This window comes from Cupressus sempervirens, chromosome 2 (assembly GCF_028749045.1).
Source record: "Cupressus sempervirens isolate cs-2001-9-10 chromosome 2, ASM2874904v1, whole genome shotgun sequence".
NCBI lineage: Eukaryota > Viridiplantae > Streptophyta > Pinopsida > Cupressales > Cupressaceae > Cupressus > Cupressus sempervirens.
In genome coordinates, this window is record NC_143119.1 from 742,143,284 (window position 1) to 742,165,059 (window position 21,776).

Below are 21,776 nucleotides of genomic sequence, written 5' to 3' on the forward strand. Positions count from 1 at the left end.
TTCCAGTACCACACAAGTAACATATGGGCTGTGAGTAGATCGAGTGCTAAGTATTGTCATTTATAATCAATGATTTCAATGTGATGTAAGCTGATACAGTCTGACATAATTCCAGGATACACTGTGAAACAGAGAAACAATCATCACCGTAGACTCATTGAGAACCAACATAGTCGATGCCCATACTCGGAGCATTAGAAAATAGTAGCAATAAAGAATTAGAAGAGTTGGAAGAATACTCCTACAACCATGAAAGGAGTAAAGACTGAGGAAACCAGAAAACTAATATCAACTAGAGGAGAGTTAGTAATATGCATTCACATCCAAGAACCATCCTCACTAGCTCAAGAAAACATCACAACGGTGAAAAAGGTTCAAACATTGAACAAGGTGAATGTGAAACTAATAACTTGTGAATTATAAGAATGCAAGTCATTCTGTACAGAGAAACATAGAAACTCAATAAGCACCCGAAGTCCAAACAGAGAAGGAAAGAAACATCCGTATAGAACAACCTGACATTTCCCACAGGGATTCTGCAATCTCGATTCTCTGTGGCAAGATGATTTCTATTTTGAAGCATTTCAAAAAGACAGGATGGGAGGAATTCCTAATTTTCAATTGTAGGAGGCTCCTTCCTAGCTCACAGACATTTCATGTGCACAACAAAGCCTTTCCAACATCAGTTCTTGAACCACAGAATTTTCATTAGAGGAATTTCTCAGTGCACCAAAGACTAAAGATTCTTTTCATTTTATCAGGATAAAATCAAAAAGAAATTGGCAAAATATTGAGCTTCGGTTAGGTATATGGAAAAATAAGAAAAGTTGCCGCAAAACCAGGAAACCAATAAAACCTTAACATCAAAATTTTATTTGTTGGAGAAATCAATCAAAATCTAGGTAGAAAGGAACTGACCTGATAAATTCAAATGTTTGAGGTTTTTGGCTAGTCGTTGAGAGAGGTGGCAATAAAAAAATTATCAGGACAAATTGCACCGAATTGAAGATAAATGGTTTTATCAGGAAAGCCAAAAGGTCTTTTAAACCTCAATTCCATAGCATGTAGATTAGTCTTCCTTCACCTTGACCGAGCCTTTCCCCGATCCCTCCATAGATCAAAAGATGACTGTTCTTCCAGGAACAACTATTGAGAGCCTGAAGCATCCTCAGTTTTCTTCAGGTGTTCAACACGGATTGCAAGATGTAGGTAGTATTGTGAAGATAGCCAGAAACCAACACTGAGAAGAGCAGATGGTAGTGCCAAGTGTCAAATAGTGTTATGATGCCAATTAAGATTCAACATTCCCAAGTATAATAAGCATAAGCACTCATGGCATCTTTACCTCAATAGTTTCTTAAAGCACATCACAAGTGCTTATCCTTATTAATATAATATTGTTGGGAATAATGAGTATTAGTATCATAAGTTATAACCAGTGGTCAAAAAGAAAACCAATGGTGCCTGTATATGCTATATTAATATGTTAGAAACACTAAATTAAGAAATCAAAAGCATTTACAAACTAAAATACCATAACATAAATAAGAGACTAAAGAGGAAACCCCAATTGGAAATATGAGCCAAATGAATGGACTCTCCCAATAGGATTTAGCTCTTTGCTTGGTAGATGAGTGTAAGGATTGGGATGTATGCTCAAGTACTCAAAAGTTGCTTCAATGGATGTTGGATGGGTAATGGCAAATTGGTAGCCTTGTGAGCTCTCAATTTGGCATTATAAGGGTATGGTTGATGGCTTTTGGTTCTCAAACTAGCATTATAACTTTGGCTTAAAGGTTGTGATGAAATGGCTTGGGAGGGGATTCAATTTATAGGCTAAGCGCTTGAAGGATGGAGGGTTAAGATGTAAGGATGGGGAAATGGTTAAGGAGGGTTGAGATTGCATGAGAGGAGAGCACATGGATTGTGCTTCCTTACAGCCAATCAGAGAGTGACACATGTCACAGGGTGAGTGGGTGGAGGAAAGGGCAAGGATGAGTCAACAAAGGAGGCTCAAGGGATAATATTTTCATAAAGACCCTTCATTATGGCTTGTAAGAGCTTGTAAGAGTCTTTATTGCCTTTGTAAGAGCATTCATTGTTGGGTGGTTGGGATATTTTGGAGGGAGTTGAGATTGTTGACTTTGCTTGGTTTAGGAAAGTCTTAAGCTTACTTAGGGAATGTGACAAGGTTAGGGGGGGGATTAGGCTTGAGTTTAAGATTAGATTAGGGATGTTAGAGATTTGCAAGTGGATGGCATTCATGAGGGTGGGTGAGTTAGTAGCTAAGCTTGGTTAGTATGGGTGTATGGGGTGGATTAGGCTAAAAAGGGGGTTTAGGATAGTTTAGGGGTTATTAGATTTGAGGGCTTTATTTATCAAATAGATTTATTTAATAAATGAGGATTTTAGAATTTAGATACAAGAATAGGATTAATTGATAAATAATAGGTTATTTGATTTATCAATTAGGACTATAGATGATTAATTAAATTAATCAGCTAGGGGATGACAAAGTATTAATTAAATAAGAATTTAATTGATGATGTCTTTAGAGATAACTAAATAGGATTACCAAAGCGGTGTAATCAAATTTAGGTATCTACAGTGCCTGCCTAGATATTTGGCTTTCCAACTGTGAAAATAAAAAAGAAGAAATCGTTGATCAAAAACAAAGGAAACAACTTCTCTAGCTATAGATATTCATTAATGGAAAAAAAATTGTTAGTTGAGAAAGAGAGGCCTAAACTTTTGACTCCCATGCCCACGCAACAAATAATGCATACAAAGTTCAAAAAAACAGTACTGGAAAATCTACAATTTAATTTTAAAATTGTCATTGTTACAACAATTATTCAACTTAACTAGACAAGCAACAAAAATGTAGAAAACGTAAATGACATTAAAAAAATCAAATATGGTGAATTCAAAAAAGGTTATATTATAGCCTTCAAATGGCAACAAATGCAGAGGTGAAAATTTCATAGTTATTCTAGCATTTCAAGGATTATAAGGTCCAACACCATAAATATATGAAGCATTTAAAAACACAAATGTAACTACTACTATGGCAAAAGCACAAGAACCAGTAATTATAATTGGAACATGGATCACACATCATCTAGAAAATGTATTGAGAACCTCAAGTTCAACACAACCTAGCCAAACTCTTGTAATATACATAACAGTTAACTTCTCATTCATCTCTATTGAAACTAGTTCCGAGATAATCAAATCAAAGTTGCATACATCTTGAACCATCAATGCTTCATGACTAATTTGCATCACTTCTCTCTAATGCTGCAAGACCAAAAAAAAAGCTCAATGCAATTAATAAATGACAATTGGAAATCAGAGAGCTAAAAAGCTGTAGTGTATATAGGACTTGTAATGTAAGCCCTTCTAAATACTTGAAACTTTCAACATACTATTGTAATTTAGAAGTTTCTCAATGAGGTCGACATGAGTCATAAGCATGCGCCTGCAGCAGTACCTCACCAATCCTAGAGCATCAAGAGCATCCCTGCAGATACAGAAGAGGATAAGTAAACAATAAGTTTATCATAAAAATACCATCAACTATAACATGAAATGCTTCCAAATGGCACAGAGAAATGTATGACATATGCTAAAAATAACAACAAAAAAAGAGTTCTTATCATTCCATCATTCTATCCTTGTGGTCAGAAAAAGTACATTAAAGCTTCTTCTTCATTGGATCATCATTGTGAATGACATAATTTTTTGAATAAAAATAGCTATCATATCAAAATCTCAGTTAGACACAAACTCGGCAAGGACTGCAACAATCACATTCCATCATAAAAATGCCAAGAAATTGTAATGGCAACTGCTAGTAAAAACATCAAATCACAAGACAATCTTGCTTAATCTAATACACAAGCTATGGAATCATGTTTTTGTCTCCATCATGGAAATCATTTGGGAGAGTTGAATATACATAGTGCCTCTATATGCACCAATAGCAGAAATTCTGCAAGATATATCTATGCATCTATATATTTATAATCTATTTCTATTCTTAATCTTCTCTCTCAATATTTTAATACGGATGATAATACTTATTTCTGCCTTTATATAAGTAAACAACAGATGGGTATTCTTAAAATCAACACGGATGGGTCTTCCAAGGGAAATCCAGGCCCTGCTGGCATTGGTGGTGTTGGTAGAGATAGTAAGGGGGATGTCCAGTTTGTGTTTTCTATTTATAAAGGTCATCACACTAACAACCTGATGGAGGCCATAGCTATTTTGTATGCTGTGAAGAATGCTTGTGATCTTGGTTGGAGAAGGCTTATCTATGAATCTGACTCACAAGTGGTGATACGTCTTTTGAATCAACAACATTTCTGGAAGTTGTTAGTTGGAAGTTAGCTTTGATTGCAGACCAAATTCGTAATTTGTGTACTTCTTTGGAGTTTGTTACTTTCGCTCATATTCCCAAGGAATGGAATAGTGTTGCTGATTGTTTGGTGAAGTGGGCTTCTGACCATATGTGTAATTGGAACATTGTTGATAAGACTCAACTTCCAATGGGCTTGTCCCATCAACTTGATCACTTGGTTGATCTTGACAGTGCTGTCTGATGCCCTTTCTCTATTTGTTCTTGTTTCTCTTTCAACTTGAATAAATTTTCACCTCTCCTTTATTTTAAAATTTCTGTCGTTGTATCTTTCATTCCTTTCTATTTTTTTGATTTTAGATGCCTTCTCTCATGGAAATGTCTCTCATTTAATATCTTTTTTTTAGGGGGAGAGGGAGAGAGAGAGAGAGAGAGAGAGAGAGAGAGAGAGAGAGAGAGATGTCCTTCGCTAATCATCATCCCTTTTACAAGGGACACAAATCTTCCCATGAAGGACTACCTGCATAAGACAAAACACCCCTAGATAGAATTGCTACCAATACCCAGAAGGCTTGACAGCCAAGTCATGTCTACTAATAACTTGTTGGTATATTTAATTTCCTAAGCCTATTTTAAAGGCAACAACTAATATTAAATGATGTGATTGGTTTGTTGAAGCCTCCATGATGGGGGCATGACAGTCTACCCTTCCTGAGATTGCATGTCCACAAGCAGCTTCAGATCAGGATGATAAAAAAATATGATACCTCACATGTGGCATCTTCGTCAACAAATTCTTCCATTTAACCAAATATTTTGGAATAACCTTATTCCCTGACTTCTCCTCTTGTATATAAAGGATAGCCTCAAGTCCCATAATTAATTTTCCCTTCGTCATCAAGAGGAGCTAACTCCAGACATGGTGTTACATGCTACCTTAATACCTCCTTGAGGTGTGATACATGGAAGACATTATGAATTCGATTGTTTGTTGACAAATCCAAGTCATACGCATTTTTTATGATCCTTATACAATCTTATACATGCCATAGAATCACACCTTGAGCTTTTCAGCACCACCACTCCCCTTGATAGAAGATTTTGAAGAGGGTTGTAAGCTTAGGAAGACTAGGTCTCTCACTCCAAATATTGTTCCACTTTTTTTCCATTCATCACACATTTTATGTTAATTTTGCATCTCATGCAAGTTAGCTTTTAAGAGATTCAAAATGTCTATAATTTGTTGCAACAACTCTCTACCTCCTTGAACACAACTTGCGGTGAGAATTAATTCTCCAAGTGATGTTGCCTCATCCTCATATAATGCTACGAAAGGATTCAACCCTATTGACATGTGATGAGTGGTATTATAAGAATATACTTTAAGGTGTAGCCATTTGATCCATGATCTTTTTTGTCATGACATAGTTTCTTAAATGTCCCTCAAGACATTTATTGACAATCTCAATTTGTATATTAGTTTGTGGGTGATAACTTGTAATTGGGGTGAGCTTGATTCCAGCTAGATTGTAGAGCCCTTGCCAAATAAACTAAGTATAGCTTATCCCTATTGTTGATGACGTTCTTATGTAAACCATGCAGTTAGAAAATTTATTTAAAGAAGGCACCTGCCACTTGAGGTATATTAAACAAGGAAATGAGCATGTTTAGTAAGTCAATCTGCTATAACCCTAGGAAACACTGTAATGAAATCCATCAAAATACTTTCCCATTTCTGATTAGGTATGGATAAGCATTGAAGTAATCCAATGTGTCATGTTTGATTTTCTTTGTTCTTTTGGCACACCACACATTCCCTATTATGTTTCAAGACATCCCCTTTAAGACCTTTCCACAAGAATCTCCATCATTTAGAAGTAACGTAACATCCTTGATGACCTAATAAAGAGGTGCCATGCTATGCCCTCATAATCTCTCCAATTATTATTTTTATCTCAAAGTGATATGTATTCTATCTTTATAGAGAATGAGCTCCTATACCACTTAAAATTTTTCACCTTGTAGCTTTCCTTCTAATACATCATCTACTAATGCATCATTGGCATGCTCTATGAGTATTGAGTTCTTCCAATTTGTGGAGATATCCATCATGGAATGTAGATGGGGTCTTTGAGATAAAGCATCGACCACAACAATAATTTTCTCCTTCATACATTCAATGTCAAATTCACAGGCTTGCAATTTGCTAGCCCATTTCTGTTGCCTATTGTTTACATTTTTTTGGTTCAAGAAGAATCTTAGGCTTATATGATCAATTTTTCCAACAAATCTTCTACAAAACAAAAACAACCTAAACTTGGCTAGGGCATGCATAATTGCTAACATTTCTTTATCGTAAATAGAGTAGCTCTTTTCAATCTCCTTAAGTTTGTACCTTTTGGGACCCAACACCCTCTCTAAAAGCATCATATTTTAGCTCAAATTGTAACAAGAAATCTCGAATGGCTAACACTAGGCATGAGTTTATTACTTCCTTAAGCTTTTCAAAGGTTAGTTGAACCTTTGTATTGAATGAGAATACACCCTTTTTTATTAGGTTTGTTAGCAAGGCAGTTAGCCTTGAGAAGCCTTTAATGAATCTTTTGTAATAGCTTAGAAGTCCTAGGAATCCTCTCAGATAAGCGAAGGTTCCTAGTTTTGGCCACTCCTTATAGCTTTGATCTTTTCTTATCAAGGTCCCCTAATTAGGCATTGGTTTTGTGCCCTACATATAAATCTCATCCATTTCTACTGCACACTAGGATACTTTGGCAAATAATGACTTCTTTCAAGTAATTCCAATAGTTCATCTGTGTGTATTAATGATACTTCCAAGTTTTGCTTTAAATCAGAATGCCATCAAAGAGCATCAAGATAAGTTTTATTAGTTGTTTGCTAAATGGGTTATTCGTGCAAGATTCAAAAGCAAAATGGGCATTGGTTAGTCTAAATGGCAAGACTAGGAATTCAAAGTGCCCAAAATCTAAGGTTCTCTCGGAAACATCCTTCTTTCTTGACCTAATTTAATAGCATCCCAAACATAGGTAAATTTTTCTAAAGTACATTGTCCCATGAAGATCATCTATGCTAGCCATGAGGTAATAATTCTTAATGACACTTTTTATTGAGGGACTTATAGTCAATATAAATCTGCATTGTACCATCTTTCATGTTTACTAATACTTTAGAGGAAGCAAAGGGGCTACAACTAGGTTGTATGTCTCATTCCCAATAATTCATTTATGGTTTTGCCAATTTCTTCTTTATATTTTCTTATATGTTGATAGGGTGTGGTTATAATGGATTTTGAACCCTCTTTGGTAGAAATCCTAAAGAAATTTTGCTAGAAACCTTCTTGTGATTATTTAGGATTAGGTTGGATACCTATATGTACGATTTATCCTTCATTGGATGGAGACCTCTCAAGTATCATACAATATACGAACCACTCTACTTGTCTCTCTCTTTCTATTATTTTGGATGATACTACCCTTGGGGTCCCATCAAACAAGCCATGGGAAATCACCTCCAAACTATTACGTTGGAAGGAAAGTTCCATCTTTCAAAAGCTTTGGTAGTATCTTTCAAAAGTTCCATTGAATGCCCACCATTAAATCAATATCACCCATATTTACCACATAGAATTCCTTGGTTTGATGTCTTACAAAGGTGATGCTCAACTATTGAATTCTTTGTGTACATGGGATAGGGAACCCATCTGCCATGACCATCTGTAACAACCACTTTTCTCGGGTCCTAACTAACAACTAACATACTCAAAGAAATACAGTTATCACTTCTTCTTCATAGGAAGTCAGTTAAATCAGTTTCATTCATATGAAAGAGAATGACGGTTAAAATCAATTTAACAAAATTTCTTAACGAAGAGCTGAAAATACCATCAATGAAAATTACTATAGAAGTTAAAAACCACGTACCATGAAATTTGAGATTGATATCAAAACTAGGGATGCTTTTGCAACCACTCGGGTTAGTCCACAAATACCACTATAACAATATCACTTGAAGAATACCATCTAAAAACCACTATCTCAAAATTAAATGATGATTACGATTAAATACCACTATATTTAAAATTAGGGCATCACATACCACTGTATCAATTAGGGCATCGATTACCATTGGATCATTTAGGGCTTTTAGTTACCACGGTATCACTTAGGGCTTCTGATACCACTGATTCAAATAGGGCTTCCGATACCACCAATTCAATTAGGGCTTCCGATACCACTGAATCAATTAGGGCTTCAGATTCCTTTCCTTCCGATTACTTAACTGTGGCAGTAACTCAAGATTAGAAAATATGCTCATATTCGATATTCATATAAATGGAAAACAAACCATAAATCTATCTCTCGTATCTAGGTAATCTTACCTTCTTGCATATACATCATAAAAGTGATATTACCTGTTTTCGACAAACAATTTAATGTACATCTTATCTTTGTTTGTTGTTCATCCAACAACTTGGAGAGAGGTGAAACATTGTCAAGGGTTTAACCACCCAACCTCAGACCTTAACTTATTCCCCACACAATCTCTAATGAGAAAGGCCCTCCCTACTCGGAATAGACAAGGACCATCTTGTCATTAGCTGAGCAACCTGGTATCTAACCATACCCCTCAACTTGATAGCAGGAGATGACCTCAAACGGAATCACGCATGAGCTATTAATTAATTCATGATAAACATTGATACGTCAAAACTGATTACTCTTTTCATGTTATTGTAGATTCCTTTCTCTCACCTCAACACCCATTTCCTTGGTTACACAATTGGGTGAGTTTTAGGTGTTCAGAATTCTCAGAACAATCGGTTTTGCCAATTATACAAGAAGATTACATGCATCCAGCATTTCACAATATGTGATTACATGATCATGTTCTTTAAAGATTCTAGAATTTTGATTGTTTAATTCTAATATCCATCGGTATATGATTATGGATCCATACTATGTTTTCCTTGGCTTCAACAAAAGATTCATAATACTTGTCTTTCATAAAAGTACAGAAACATTTCATATTCTTAGCCAATGCATTCTGCTCAAATTTGGCATATGGCTTCACAAAGGATTCATGTTACTTGTGAATTATTTACTGGTTCTTGTTGAAGGTGTTGTCTCTTAGCTTAGAGATGTATGGAAAATGCATCTGTATAAATTTGCACTGAAAAGAATTCTTTCTAAACAAAGTTCTAATAAGAAAAACAATATTCTGATTTGTTTTACACCTCTTCACCAATTCTATGGCTTCTTCTGTGTCAAAGTATTCTAAATATGTTCGAAAAGTTTATAAAAACATGTGCATTGATGTGGATTTATGTAATCAATCAAGTCTGATACAACTACCAAATGAATTCATAGATGATATAAATACTCAGGAATTCTCATGCATGGTCTCATATACACTTCAGAATGCTTCAGCCAGTAATATAAATTGATCTCTATTTATCAGGCTTGGTCGACTACGGTTGGTTACTCAAATCAGAGAGAAAAAGGATTTGAAAAAGAAATGTATTTTATTTGTTCACAATCCTATCATTATGAATCGGCTGAAGATGGAAATTAAACTTAGTAAAAGAAAATAATCGGTTCATGATATACATTGCATCTACAGTATTCAATCTTAAAAGAAATAGAAGGTTCTTCTTCCAGTCGGCTCATCATGAGCACAAATTAAAAAAAGGAAAAATAAGATTCGAAACCTGAACTTGGATTGGAACTCCCATGCTCTAGTCGATCTCTTGCCCACCCACTAAATTTGATGCTACTTCCTTAATTCAAATGTCGGCAATCTTAAAGAAGAGGGCAGGGATTCGGGGGTGTGTAGTAAAAAAGGTAATCTACTAAGAACTTCCTAACTCGGCTTAATAAGAAAATGCAACAGTACGGAGTTAAGAGGGAATGAGTGATGGAAAGAGGCATCCTCTACCTAATTCGATCATGGCTTCGGCAATGATAACAATGTACGGCAGACTTGAAGTAGAGTATGGATTTGAAATGGAGCTGCCATAAACAAGGGAAGATAACAATTTAAAAAAGAAACAGGAATGAAAATATATATCCTCCCCAACTCCTCTCACAATTCCCATATTAAGGAACAAGCCATGACTTCTTGACTCCCATTGGTTTCAAGATAATAAACCATTTGATTTCCAGACATTAAATCAATTGGAAAAAGAGAAGGCTAGGAAAATAAAAAGGTTGGAAGAAAAGTTGGAAAGATTATAACTCAAATTGCCAAATATTAAATCAACTTATCATGCCAAGTGTTAATCGATTAAAAGAAGGAATATTAAATTGGAAAGAATAGAGTTGGAAGATTATAGTTCGAATATTATAATAATTCAAATGTTATTATAATTCGAATATTATTATAATCTTATATGTACATGTAAACTTCACCTCATTAAATTATAATGGTGCCAAATCATTTTTATATTAGATGCACGTACATAAATATTTATTAAAATAATATGATGAAAGATAAATTAAAATCCTTTGAGATACCTTTTATATTTTAACCCAATTATTTTCTTAATTTATTTATTTAAATAGCTCATGTGGATCCCACAGATGTATCCTGTTTTAAGTCGCTAGGTTCTCAACCCATTTACTCGGTGATGCTAATGCTCCTGCCTAATTCTTTTCTGACAATGCTTCCACCCCTTCGACATGGTTCCTACAAGGAAATTCTCCACAATTAAATTATATTATCATAATAATTTATTTAATTATAAATAATCACAACGGTTAACCATCTTCTTAATTCCATGAATTCATGATTAACAATCAACTAACATGTTATATTCACTATCTTACCATTTTGCCAGATTATAACAAATTAAATTGCCAACTGACTTCATGTGAACCTCAATGGCTATATTTCAAATTAGGTCAAAAATTGGGATGTAACATACCATTCCCCTTGTGGTTCATCGTCCTCAATGAACTTCAAATTGAAACAAACATTATAAAGGAGTATTTACAATCGGAATGTAACGTACCATTCCCCTTTGTGTTTCATTGTCCTCGATGATCTCTGCAAATTAGACACTAAAGGAATATTCCAAATACAAGATATATATAGCATCGTGATATCATTTCTTTTCAAAGTCAAAATCATAATCGAGACTCAAGATCCATTTTTACTTCAATGTTTCCAGAAAGATAGTTGCTTGATATCATAAAATTAAACACATACTCACCTGAGTTCTCTTTACCGTTCTTGTGGTCATCTCGACACCAATTGAGTTGATTCTATTTCATATTCCATCTGGTATATGACACTCATTAATGAGTAGATCATCCTTCATTGATCACCTGAAAAGGATTAGTGGATCCATGTTTTTCCATTTATGTGACCTCGGCCTTCATGCCCATCTTATCACAATAATATTTCATTAGAATAATCATCTCATGATAGAACATATACTTCATATCCAAAACAATATAAAACAACTCAATATGTCAAGTCAACATCGCATGTGTATTATACATGTATAGCAATGTGTCAAAAAAGTAAAAACATGATATACTGTGCAAGATCTTCATACATCTAATCAAGATCATAAGCATCTGAAACAAATTCTCATAAGATTCTTATGGAGTAGCTCATCATTCACCTATAAATATTTGGAAGTTTATTTATTACATTTGTGTGACCTAGGCTTTCATGCCCACCTCGTCAATGTAATTGTTTTAAGCCAAACAAAAGTTACATTGATAAATAAGCATTGATAGTTTCAATTATGCAATTGTGTTTACTCCATACTGGAGCACCAAATGATCTTGTCGTTTAATCAACATCAGAAAGGATCCTGGTTCACAATTTTGTTTTCCTTCACTTCAAGTTCAAAATAGATAACAAAATATTACTACCATTTCATAAGAACAGGAATATAATTGCATAAAGTAAATGTTGGGAACATTCAACTAAAAAGAAATATTTAGCCATCATTAGGGTTTTAGATAACATCTTATCAAGATTATAGGAGCTGTTTTGGATTGCACAAGCCTCAACATTTGGACACATTTTAATCTTCTCATTCTCCACTGAGAATGGCCCTCCCTCTTGGGATAAGGCACATATACCATTTTGGTCCTACCACCCGAGCATCCTAGTGTTAGAGTGTCCTGCTCAGTAACAGTCAAGGTTGAGGATCCCCTCCACCAACCCATCATTCTATCAACTGGCACCACTAACCTCTTAGTGATCCATTTTAGGCAAGCATGCCTTTAATCTACCTTGGCCAAGGATTTTAAATGGGCGGATAAACAACCCTGATCACCACCGCTCGACTTGCCAATCACGTCATCTTCTTAATTCTATTTCATCTTTATGATATTGCAGATTATCCATCTATCCATTTCATCTCAGCCCTTCCCCGGCTATTCTGAATGATTTTCCAATGTGATTTTCCAGTTTTGATTGTAATATCCAGTTATGTAATATAAATCTTTTTCAACATTTACATTTTCAATTTCTCAAAAAATAGTGTTGGGCCCAATGTTTTAGCGTTAAACCCAACGCTCTGATACCATATGTAACAACCACTTTTCTCAGGTCTTAATTAACTAACATACTCAAAGAAATACAGTTATCACTTCATCTTCATAAGAAGTTAGTTAAATCAGTTTCATTCATATGAAAGGGAATGACGGTTAAAATTAGTTTAACAAAATTTCTTAACAAAGAGCTGAAAACACCATCAATGAAAATTACTATAGAAGTTAAAAACCACATACCATGAAATTTGAGATCGAAATCAAAACTAGGGATACTTCTGCAACCCCCTAGGTTAGTCCACAAATACCACTATAACAATATCACATGACATATACCATCTAAAAACTGCTATCTCAAAATCAAATGATGATTACGATTAAATACTGCTATATTTAAAATTAGGGCATCACATACCACTATATCAATATGGGCATCAATTACCATTGGATCATTTAGGGATTTTAGTTACCACAGTATCACTTAGGGCTTCCGATACCACTAATTCAAATAGGGCTTTTGATACCACCGATTCAATTAGGGCTTTCGATACCACTATATCATTTAGGGTTCCAGTTACCACTGAATCAATTAGGGCTTCAGATTCCTTTCCTTCCGATTACTTATTTGTGGCAGTAACTCAAGATTAGAAAATATCCTCATATTTGATATTCATATAAATGGAAAAGAAACCATAAATCTATCTCTCGCATCTAGGAGTAAAATAACTGAAATAACTCAATTAATCTTACCTTCTTGCATATACATCATAAAAGTGATATTACCTATTTTTGACAAACAATTTAGTGTACATCTTATCTTTGTTTGTTGTTTGTCCGACAACTTGGAGAGAGATGAAACATTATCAGGGGCTTAACCACCCAACCTCAGACCTTAACTTATTCCCCACACAATCTCTAGCGAGAAAGGCCCTCCCTACCCAGAATAGACAAGGACCATCTTGTCATTAGCTAAGCAACCTGGTATCTAACCATACCCCTCGAATTTGACTTGACAACAGGAGATGACCTCAAATGGAATCATGCATGAGCTATTGATTAATTCATGATAAACATTGATATGTCAAAACTAATTACTATTTTCGCGTTATTGCAAATTCCTTTCTCTCACCTCAATACCCATTTCCTTGGCTATACAACCGGGTGAGTCCCAGGTGTTCGAAATTCTCAAAACAACCGGTTCTACCAATTATACAAGAAGATTAGATGCATCCAGCATTTCACAATTTGTGATTACATGATCATGTTTTTTAAAGATTCCAAAATTTTGATTGTTTAATTCTAATATCCATTAGTATATGATTATGGATCCATACTATGTTTTCCTTGGATTCAACAAAAGATTCATAACACTTGTCTTTCATAAGAGTATAGAAACATTTCATATTCTCAGCTAATGCGTTCTACTCAAATTGGGCATATGACTTCACAAAGGATTCATGTTACTTGTGAATTATTTACTGCTTCTTGTTAAAGGTGTTGTCTCTTAGCTCAGAGATGTATGGAAAATGCATCTGTATAAATTTGCACTGAAAAGAATTCTTTCTAAACAAAGTTTTGATAAGAAAAACAATATTCTGATTTGTTTTACACCTCTTCACCAATTCTATGGCTTCTTCGGTGTCAAAGTATTCTAAATATGTCTGGAAAGTTTATAAAAACATGTGCATTGATGTGGATTCATGTAATCAATCAAGTCTGATGCAACTGCCAAATGAATTCATAGATGATATAAATACTCCAGAATTCTCGTGCATGGTCTCATATACACTTCAGAATACTTCAGCCAGTAATATAAATTGATCTCTATTTATCAGGCCTGGTCTGCTACAGTTGGTTACTCGAATTAGAGAGAAAGGATTTGAAAAAGAAATGTATTTGATTTGTTCACAATCCTATCATTATGAATTGGCTGAAGATGGAAATTAAACTCAGTAAAAGAAAATAATCGGTTCATGATATACATTGCATCTATAGTATTCAATCTTAAAAGAAATAGAAGATTATGCTTCCAGTTGGCTCATCATGAGCACAACTTAAAAAAAAGAAAAATAGGATTCGAAACCTGAACTTGGATTGGAACTCCCGTGCTCTAGCAGATCTCTTGCCCACCCGCTAAATTTAAGGCTACTTCCTTACTTCAGACGTCAGCAATCTTAATGAAGAAGACAGGGATTTGGGGGTGTGTAATAAAAAAGATAATCTACTAAAAACTTCCTAACTTGGCTTCATAAGAAAATGTAGTAGTATGGAGTTAAGAGGGAATGATAGATGGAAAGAGGCATCCTCTACCTAATTTGATCATGGCTTCAACAATGATAACAATGTACGGAAGACTTGAAGTAGAGTATGGATTTGAAATAGAGCCGCCATAAACAAGGGAAGATAATGATTTAAAAAAGAAATGGGAATGAAAATATATATCCTCCCCAACTCCTCTCACGGATCCCATATTAAGGAAAGAGTTGTGACTTCTTGGCTACCATCGGTTTCAAGATAATAAACCATTTGATTTCCAAACATTAAATCGATTGGAAGAAGAGAAGGATAGGAAAATAAAAAGGTTGGAAGAGTAGTTGGAAAGATTATAAGATAACTCAAATTGCCAAATATTAAATCGATTTATCATGCCAAGTGTTAATCGATTAAAAGAAAGAATATTAAATTAAAAATAATAGAGTTGGAAGATTATAGTTCGAATATTATAATAATTCAAATGTTATTATAATTCGAATATTATTATAATCTTATATGTACATGTAAACTTCACCTTATTAAATTATAATGGTGCCAAATCATTTTTATATTATATGCAAGTATATAAATATTAATTAAAATAATATGATGAAAGATAAATTAAAATCCTTTTAGATACATTTTATATTTTAACCCAATTATTTTCTCAATTTATTTATTTAAATAGCTCATGCGGGTCCCACAAATGTATCCTATTTCAAGTCGCTAGGTTCTCAACCCATTTACTCAATGTTGATGCTCCTGCCTAATTCTTTTCTGGAAATGCTTCCACCCCTCCGACATGCTTCCTACAAGAGAATTCTCCACAGTTAAATTATATTATCATAATAATTTATTTAATTATAAATAATCACAATCGTTAACCATCTTCTTAATTCCATGAATTCATGATTAACGATCAACTAACATGTTATATTCACTATCTTACTATTTTGCCAGATTATAACAAATTAAATTGCCAACTGACTTCATGTGAACCTCAATGCTTATATTTCAAATTAGGTCATAAATTGGGATGTAACACCATCATGAATTTCTCAAAGTCTTTGGTTATTAATTTCATCTCATTAGCAATCCGTCATTGATGAAGTTAAAGGTAGCATAACTCTCTACTAGGACTATCACTTTTTGTCTTTGTAGATCCCTATGAATTCAAAAATGGTGGTATTTGGGTGCCTCAAAGTGGCTAGTGTTCCATCTTCGTCATCTTGTCTTCTTTTTATTTGAGTTTAAAATTCTTCTTCACTTATTTCTTTGTCTGATAAAGTTTCTAATTCTTATCCTCTTTTTTGTACACATATGCCTTGGCACTCGTTTTTCCTTACAATAAAAAGAAAATCCCTTCTTTTGGAATTATGACTTGACTTCTCATGTTGTGTCTAATCGAGAAATTAATGTCCTCAATTGGCAATCTCTTTTGTAGGAGGACCAATTATGTGACCTTGAAGGCATGTTCTTGGAAAAGCTTCTTTTTTTGTTGTGTTCCCAACCTCAAGGCCTTTTGGATTGCATCATGAAAAGTTGTGGGGTCAAGGCATCAACCAGAGCACTGATTGATTTTGATAGCCCTTCAATAAATAGGTATGCTAGCCTCTTGTTGGCAATCCCAAATACCATGGAACTTTTAAAATTTGGCCACATAGTCTTCTATCAGTCCTTGTCATTTCAGTTGAATTAGTTCTTTGACATGCTTTTCAAGATGTTTTCCATCAAATTGATCTACGATCTTATGTGTAAATTGATTGTAGATTGTTATGAATTGGTGACCTTGAATACTAATAATACCATAATTCTACCATTCATGTGCAACCCCTTCCGAATATGAAATGACAAATACAATATCATTTTCTTCAATCATGAGATTGAGGGAGAAATAGATGTCCAACTTTTGGACCCATGAATTTGCAATGACTTTTCTTGATCCATAATGTTGGGGAGAGTCATTTTACTCATCCTCTAGTGCAAGTCTTTATCAGGTTGTCTTCTTTCCCTCCTAAGGTATTTTACTATTTTGTGCCATGACATCACAATACTACCTAAAGTTCTTCCTAGCTTCAAGATCAAGCCTTGAATGGGCCTTTGCATGTACGTCAAAGTCATTAGCTAATGGATTGATTTCTTCTTCTTTTTCTTCTCTTGTCAACCCTTTCCTTAAAATTGAGGGTCTTGTTAACCTATGTGTTGAGCCTTGCCGTGTCCTATTGTTGTTTTTTGAGTAATTTGAATTAAGGCACTTCCCATTAGTTTGGATGGGTCTAGGAGTAGTGATTTTGTTACCTGTGCTTCCTGGGAAAGAGAAAAACTTGACTTGTTCTCTCCTTTTGTACCATGAAAGTCCTAATTATCCTCTTGTTTTGTTCCATGGTGGCCTTCAACTTATTTTATAGTTGTTCATCCATTTTATTGACTTGAGTAGGGTTGTCACTTGTTGCAAGTTTCCTTCTTTCTCTTTCCACTACCCTTCAAGCTTTTTGGCTTAATTGTATAAATTACTCTTCGTGATCCTTAGGCTAGCAAGATCAAGCTCTGACACCAATTGTAATGTTCCTTCTTAAGATCTTCCTCACTTTTGCCCTTGAATAACAAGTTTCATTTATAAGCATAGCTTTTAATAAAATGATCAAATATAATGCATTATTTAAGATAATCCTAGTTTAGGCACTACAATATTAGTAATCATTAAGAAATAAGAGCATATGATAACATCTAAACATTAACAAAATATCAAGATTTCATGCTAACATATTCATCCATATAAACATATTTTATTTGAAAAAATAATTATTCCAAACTTCTAAGGTATATTCCTATAATAACTGAATCATTAATTTTTCAGAAATAGTTGGAGAAGAAAAAATGAAGAGGCAAAATAAATCACCCTTCAGGATAGTCAGCCTGAAGAAGATCGAGGTATTGATCCCATTTGTTCCCAATCACCTGCGATGAGATAAATGTCATTAAATAACCAGCTGAAACACATATGAAACTAAGCAGTAAGGGCGAAGGGATTTACTTACCTTTCCACAGGTGAAACATCGCACAGGGATAATCATGGTTACGAACAACTCAGTTTTTGTCTGGGAATTTCCCTCGCAGATGATGGACTTGGACTTACACCAGCACTTGCAACTATAAGAGGTTCAGGGAATACGTCAATAAGAGATCAAAGGTGAAATTTAAATGTAATCCAATATTATATAATAAGTTATATTATACATACAATCATGGTATCATATAATTAGATGCAAATATTATTCAACAATCTTCCAATTTTTGTTGAAATTGCATGACTAATATCATAGAATTGATTGTAACTAAGCAAATTGTACATTCCTTTTATACTACTGTGAGGGCAATGGTAAGCAGAATTCTTCCATCTGTCTAATTAAGTTATATGAATTGTTTTCACTCTAGAATAGCAGCCAAAAAAATGTGGCTCCATGTGAAAGCATTTTATAAATTTGCCTCTAAATGGTGTTGTAAATGTCAGCACTTGTCTTTTGTCTTACTAAAATTTATTGTGGTTTTATGCAATGCAGGGGCTTAACATATGTTAGGTGATATCCGATGTCATGGATGGCGCTATTGTCTGCAATTGTCATGTAATATATATCAAGCTGGTATAACTTTTTAGGTTTGTTTAAATCCATACTGGACCACTATAGTATCAAATGCTATTGTCATGTATATTGTAATTTTTGGTGGTTTAGATCAGACAGTATATACAAAATATTTGACCTCTCGAGGAAGTCTAACTTGGATCCATAAGTTCCTTTGAAAGACTCCAGGTAGCAATAGCAAGCTGAACCTCAAGCTTTATTATTTGTTCTTCAGCATAAAGCAAACCATCTTGTCAAGGTCAAATCCAGTAGATATTTAAAACCGAGTTACATTAAGTCAGAATGCCTGGTGTATCTGCAAGTGTGGCATGCGCCTCATGTCTAGGATTCGCATATTTGGCAGGATATAAAGAAAACTGGGAACAGTATTAATAATTTAATTGATTCAAAGTTGGAAGTAAAACTTGAGAATCAATTGTGGGTGTATGTAATAAGGATCTAGTAACATTAATGATTCTCAATGCATAATTTTTAGCTTTTAAGGCATTTGAGAAAACTAAGAAGCACAAAACGCTGTAGATCCACATGTTTTCAAAACTAAAATTTGAGCTTGAAAAGTCTGATTTGAGATTTGGTAGCTATCGAGAATCCCAATATTTCTGTTCTATTATTACTCCTAGCACTATCATCAAGTTGGGAAAGTGCTTTTCCATTGGATGCAGTCAGTATGTCTTGATGATGTCAATATCTTCAACACACTCGTGTAAAACATTACTTATTACTTTCCTGGATTACTGACTACAATTATAGTAGAATATCGTGCCTGTATGTTTTCCAAAATAGAAGAAATGTTGCTTTTTGAAAGGTTTCTTTTGGGGTTGAGAGTTATATGCATTTCCATATTCTCAATTCCTGTTTTTACATCACCATCTGTTACCTCAATCAAGATAAGCAATATTATCTATAAAGTGCTAATGGTTTCCAGCGTCTTGTTAGGTTGACTTGATCTTGATAAGTACAACCATGAGGATTTTTGGATGACTTTGAGCTGAGACAACAATAATACCACTGGGAAAATATATCGGGTGTTTATTCTTTCAAATGCTCTATTTTTCATTTTGAGCTAATAATTTTGATTAATGCAAATAAAATGTTTTTGAAGACCCGAGTTACTGGAACGTGACGAGGAACTCAAAGCATCGGTGCATAATGCAACAGTCTAATTCAACGCTCATATAAGAGAAGCTAGTCTATAGAGTTAAAAAATCATGTCACAAATCTGTGCTAGATAAGAAAAGTTTGTGCTCTTTCACTGTTAACTCTCCCAGCAAGTTGAATGTGTCCAACATAACAGTGACCCTCTTGGCATGGATAACACACAAGTATGTATCCTCAGATTGCTCCACCACATATGATTTTAATGCCTCTTGCAAAGCTAAAACAACATGACTTAGAAACACAAATCAGTCTGCAAGAAAAGAATCTTTAAATATATCAAGCAAGTGAAGCAAAGAAATTTAACTATAACTTGAATTTCTCAAATTTTGTGCACATAAATTTCAAACCAACCAAAAAGTAATTCCCAACCAAATATATTCATCACCCAGACCAGGAACTCCTACTTGCAAAGATTATTAACCCTTTAATCAGTCCAACTGATTATATAAGCATGTTAATTGATAAACAGCACCACTGTGTAAAAAGATTAGAGTTGGCTATCAAATTAAGGCTTTGCTGGGATTAAAGTAATACTAGCACTTGCATCAAAAGGAGGTGCAAGGGTTACACCAATTTTAATTTATAGTGTCCTATAAATTTGACGAGAGGCATATGGTTGAATTTAATAATGTTTAATTAAAAAAATAATACAACATCATAAGCGTGCACTAACACATTGTTAATTATTTACAGGATTAGTTACAACATTAGGTGGTGAGTCAAGGCATGACTCATTGTAACAAATATTGGATGTCACACCCACTGACATTTTGAACATTAATCTTTGTTAAGTATCAAAATTGAAAACACTGAATATGATCTAAAGAGATTTGCAGAAACAAATAATATAGGATTAAAGAAGAGAAGTTTAATCAAAATACCTAACAACACGCTTCTGCAGATGTTGAAAAAATTAAAGCTTCAAATCACTTAATTCTTTATAAATAAGTTTTTTTTCCTCAGTCAACTAGTTCGCACATTAAGGATCCAAATATGTTGCCAAATCTACACCAATTGTTAGTTATTTTGCTATGTTCCACAGAGTTTCCAGGACGGGGACGTGTTTCTAGTATGGCTACATATCAAAACCAAAATTAAGGGGATGGGACATCAAGGAATGGCTATTAAAAAAAATAGGAATTTTTTTTTATATAGAGCAAGAATTCAAATATGCATATTAGAACATTGATAAACCATTCACTATAGACATTTTAGAAGCTTAATAGATAACAAATAAAAAAAATTCAAATACTTTCATTGTAAAAATATGGCATATATACAGCAAAAATGCCCAAAGGCTCCAAGTTTCATGCATGAAATGACATAAAATATTAATATTCGAACAATGGGCGTTCTATTATAACTAAAATACTTAACGGTAAACAATAACATACAAGTCTAATTCAATTATCAGCTGTTTATAATAATATTAAAATGTAAATACTATAACTAGACTAATAAACAATATACATAGGAGCTCGCAATAATATATAGCTGTCTATAATTAGTAGGTGGTATGTCTAAGAGTCTAAATTTGATGTCATGATATCCTCTTTCAACTATTGTTCACTCCTTGACCAGTTGCCCCTCCTCTTGCTGCTCTTCTCCTTTGTGAATGTGAAAATGATTTTTTGTTTATTTTTTTGGTTATCTTATGCCTAAATTAGGTTTTGGTATTGTTATATGTGGTTTGGGTGTTTTTGGAGACAAGGCAGACTTGTTTTTCAAATTTAAAAGATGTCTTATTTTTTAATATTGATAGTCCAAAAATGGCTCGAGCCATTAGGGACAGGTAGGGGAGTTCTAGCCAACCTAAGGACTTCTAGTTGTCCC

The 21,776-nt window shown here is 34.1% G+C and overlaps 1 protein-coding gene across 3 annotated transcripts in view; it reads right to left on the reverse strand.

The window, feature by feature from the left end:
• Positions 1 to 2,971: 2,971 nt before the first annotated feature.
• Positions 2,972 to 21,776, reverse strand: part of LOC149575514 (DNA-directed RNA polymerase subunit 10-like protein) — a 43,342-nt gene continuing 24,537 nt past the window's right edge. For all 3 annotated transcript variants that reach the window (XM_089815269.1, XM_089815268.1, XM_089815270.1), the window contains 4 exons: positions 18,183 to 18,294; positions 18,044 to 18,102; positions 3,429 to 3,523; positions 2,972 to 3,300 (listed from right to left, as the gene is read on the reverse strand). In XM_089815269.1, coding sequence (XP_089671395.1) covers positions 3,275 to 3,300; positions 3,429 to 3,523; positions 18,044 to 18,102; positions 18,183 to 18,218 — 216 coding nt within the window. In that variant the 5' untranslated portion in view covers positions 18,219 to 18,294 and the 3' untranslated portion in view covers positions 2,972 to 3,274. The remainder of the gene's footprint in view (positions 3,301 to 3,428; positions 3,524 to 18,043; positions 18,103 to 18,182; positions 18,295 to 21,776) is intronic.